This window comes from Cydia amplana, chromosome 14 (assembly GCF_948474715.1).
Source record: "Cydia amplana chromosome 14, ilCydAmpl1.1, whole genome shotgun sequence".
Taxonomy (NCBI): Eukaryota; Metazoa; Arthropoda; class Insecta; order Lepidoptera; family Tortricidae; genus Cydia; species Cydia amplana.
Genome location: NC_086082.1, coordinates 10,898,465 through 10,902,404, shown reverse-complemented (window position 1 = coordinate 10,902,404; position 3,940 = coordinate 10,898,465). Strand labels below are relative to the sequence as shown.

At 36.6% G+C, this 3,940-nt stretch overlaps 1 protein-coding gene across 1 annotated transcript; it reads left to right on the top strand.

Moving 5' to 3' along the window:
* The first annotated feature begins 329 nt into the window (after nt 1-329).
* Nucleotides 330-2,200, top strand: LOC134653839 (cuticle protein 1-like). The gene is made up of 3 exons (XM_063509202.1): nt 330-419; nt 1,374-1,609; nt 2,082-2,200. Exons 1-3 carry the CDS (start codon nt 360-362, stop codon nt 2,161-2,163), a joined length of 378 nt encoding a protein of 125 aa, XP_063365272.1. The 5' UTR covers nt 330-359; the 3' UTR covers nt 2,164-2,200.
* The last annotated feature ends 1,740 nt before the right edge of the window (nt 2,201-3,940 follow it).

Genomic DNA, 3,940 nt, shown 5'->3' with positions numbered 1-3,940 from the left:
ACCATACCCGTTATCTATTAGCTACCACCAGATGTAATTGTTATAATTTAATAGCCGTTTAGTTAGTGGTGTTTGAGTAATCAAAATGTTAATTGCTAGTGACATAAAGTTAGAAAAGTAGTATGCAATAATAACTGCAATACTTAACTATAAGTTGTACAGTTTGGATGTTATTTTTGACACGTTAGGTAATCGACATTAACAGCATCACTTACTGGACAACATAATTAAGAGTGACAATAAACACAAGCCCAATAATTTCAAACATCATTAAACCGGTATTGTAAAATCATTATTTTAAATTAATTTGATCTATTAACGCATTTGACATTTGACAATAAATAACTGTGCAGATTTTAATGCAGCATCAGTCTCAGGCCACCGTCGAGAAGATAACTTGCATCATGTTCATCAAAACGGTCAGTAATTACCTAATTATTAAAAATACTCTTATTACAAAAAGAAGCAAAATATAACACTACAATAATAGACCATAGGTTAAGCTAGTTTTAGTTTTAATTAGTAAAAGTGTGTTTTGTTATTGAGATGTATTTGGTTGCAACGAATAAAGATTATATACTTTATAAAAAAAAATTGAGATTCTACATTGTTAAATAAACGAAGTCATCGTTATTGAATAAGAAATTGTAACACTACAATATAGGTAAATAGGATAACTTAATTGACAGTGGGTTGGCGGTATAGGAACAGTAGCTATTGCAAATTCTGAGAAACCGCAGTACTTGAGCTAAGATATATATTTTAACTGAAAAACGCCTACGATATCTATTTTTAGATTATAATTTAAATATTTATTGAAATAATTTGTTTTGTTTCCTCGCTATATCTCAATGCTCATTTGAAATGGAATCAACCTATCGTTATTGTACAAAGTAGAAAACAAATCTAAATCTAATTGGTTCCGTAGCCAACAAGCCAATCGCTAAAGCTAACATACCAATCGCTAACGCTACGTAGCGAACGAAACGCAACTGTCACTGTCACACTAATATGGAAGAGTGATAGAGAGACACAAAGCGATTCGATGGCGAAGCAATAGCGATCGTCACCTTGGGCAGGCGTGTCTCACTCCGCGATTTCGTCGCTTTGCTACAGGTAGCTAAAAGTACATCCGTACGGCCCCAATTTTGGGGAGAGCCATAAGCCGCGCGTGGCGCTGTCGCCACCTAGCGGCCATATCTGTGCTGATCGTAACAGACGCGTTTTGTTAGAGAGTGAGTCTTCTGTACTTAGTACTATTATTTATTCTGTGCCTTGGGTAGGCCGCCAGGCTTGCTATGTTAATTAGATAATTTTAGGCGGTGAAATTCAAGTACTAATGACTACGTTTTTTTTTTCAATTTTATCAACAGTTGCTCGTATGCGCCGTCGCCGCTGTAGCCATGGGCATTGAGTACCCGCCCGGCGTTGACCCCCTGCTCTGCCCCAACTACCCGTACTGCAACATGGAATTGATGGCGCGGTACAAGACCCTGCCCTACATCTCTGAGTACCAGATCCCGTATGCCCGGATGGTCTATGCTGCCCCTTATCCTATTGCTGCCCCTATTCCTGTCGCTGCCCCTGTTGCTGCTCCTATTACTGAAGAGTTAGTAAAAAAATTATAGATAAGAAGGAAATACAAAAAATTGCCGTCATTAATTTAATAGTCACTGTGATGATGTTATACCCACCAATGTCATACACAGCATCATGTATTCTGATACATATTTTTACAGATTTTTTTGGGTTATGGACGTTTATCTAACTCTATATAATATGACATACAGCCTAGGGCTTCCTAGACAGCCTCACTACCGACCTATCTGTGTAAAATTGCCCTAAAATATTCTATTTATAAATAATAATAAAAAACATTTATTGCTTTAAACCTTACATTACTTTTCACATTATAAAATGTATTAACAATATGATACCTGTGTATTCGGTTTGTAACACATTTAGGTAATGGGGTTGAGCCTCTGCCTCCCGAACTAAGTCCAAGCCTGGGACTCGGCTTAATATGAAATTATAAATACTTTAACAGATTTTCCGATTATCACATGTAATTATTTGCGCAGACCCGCAACGCTGCCCTCCGCTCCGCTGTACCCCGCTGACGTCGATCCCGCTTCGTGCCCAAACTACCCGTACTGCGCGTAATTCTACTGTGACATTTTGTGAAATGTGGCATCGCGGTACCATAATTATAATACTTTTTTTCTATTAACAAGAACTATAGTGAGACTACAGCACTGTTTTTAGTATGTTATAACCATGATCGACTCCACAAAAAAGTGGGTAAAAATAACCCTTACCCACCCTTACCCTTACCCTTAACTTATGGACTACCGTGGCAGTATTTGAAAATTAAAAATAAATAAATAAATAATTATAAGGCAATTTCATATAGATCGACCTAGTTCCACAATATTACCTAATCAAGACATTCGTTTCCTACGTTGAATGGTGAAAATACAAAAAAAAATACGCATTTTTAGCCTAATGTTAACCGTATTCAATTTTGACATTTCGCGGCCTAAATAATGGCAATTTTAGCAACTGCGAAATTAAACTGAAAATTCATTGAGTAAACTACTTAGTAAGTTTTTTTTACGTATTTCAAGATATTGGGGCTATGTTACAAAGTCACCAACCAACAGGCCAAAAAACAATGTATGCTAATAATTACATATACAGGGTGCCCAGTAATTAATGGATAACCATCTAACCACCAACAGGGCACCTTAGGCTGGTCTAGAAAATTCACATATAGGTCTAGTAAAAGTTTCGTGGTTTTCGAGATAATCACCCTTAAACCATACTTCAAATTTAGAAAAGTGCGATTATCTCGAAAACCACGAAACTTTTACTAGACCTATAAGTGCATTTTCTGAACCAGCCTAAGGTGCCCTGTCGGTGGTTAGGAGGTTATCCATTAATTACTGGGCACCCTGTACATACATACCTACATATAATCACGCCTATTTCCCGGAGAGGTAGGCAGAGATAACGGATTGTCACTTGCTACGATCCTGACATACCTCTTTCGCTTCCTTCACTTTCATAACATTCCGCTTACACGCTCGCCGGTTTAGGGTGCTCTTGAGCTTATTTATTTAAACTTTATTGCACAATATATATACAACAATTTACAAATGGCGGACTTAATGCCAAATGACATTCTCTACCAGTCAACCATAGGGCTAAACAGAGCCAATTGTGTAATTGACAAATTTAAAAGTACTTACTAAATAAACACTCTCGGCTCCTTCCCTTCCCTCCCGATAGAAAACCTATGTAAAAGATACTTACATCGCAAGCTCAGTCATATCACATTACGCATCTCAAATGTAGGCCTCATATCGCCGATAAAGCACAAAAGCGCCTACCGACAAAGTAGGAGCTATACCGTGCCGTTCACGTTCTAAAATATGTCCGAGATAAATATTTTACGACATTCTCACTTTCAAATGTATCGTCGTACGTCAACGGGGTTTATTCGTAATATATTGTGGTTTCGGACCACCTACTATTTTATTAAGCAACTGAGTTTTTAAAGTCTAGTTGAAAGATTTTAATGTTTAATTTATACTAACTACCTCAGGGGCTTTGATCGCAATTATGTTATTTGTTTAAACCCAAGAGTCACTAGCTAATTGGTGTATCTGATTTTATAACTCGTAGGTAAGGAAATTACGATTCGTTTACCTACTTATCTACTTTTTAAGTAATTTGTAAGTTTTTGTTGTCAAATGATAAAATTGTTTTTCGCAATACGCTTGCTCTGGCTCAAATAAAGGCAGTCCTTCAAAACTGAAAAAAAAAACCTATCGATTACAATTATCTTCACCCATTTTTATTACTTGAGTAGGTATATTGTTAAATATCACCACGGTATTTTTATATCTTGGTAATTTTAAGGTACGCTTTCAAAACA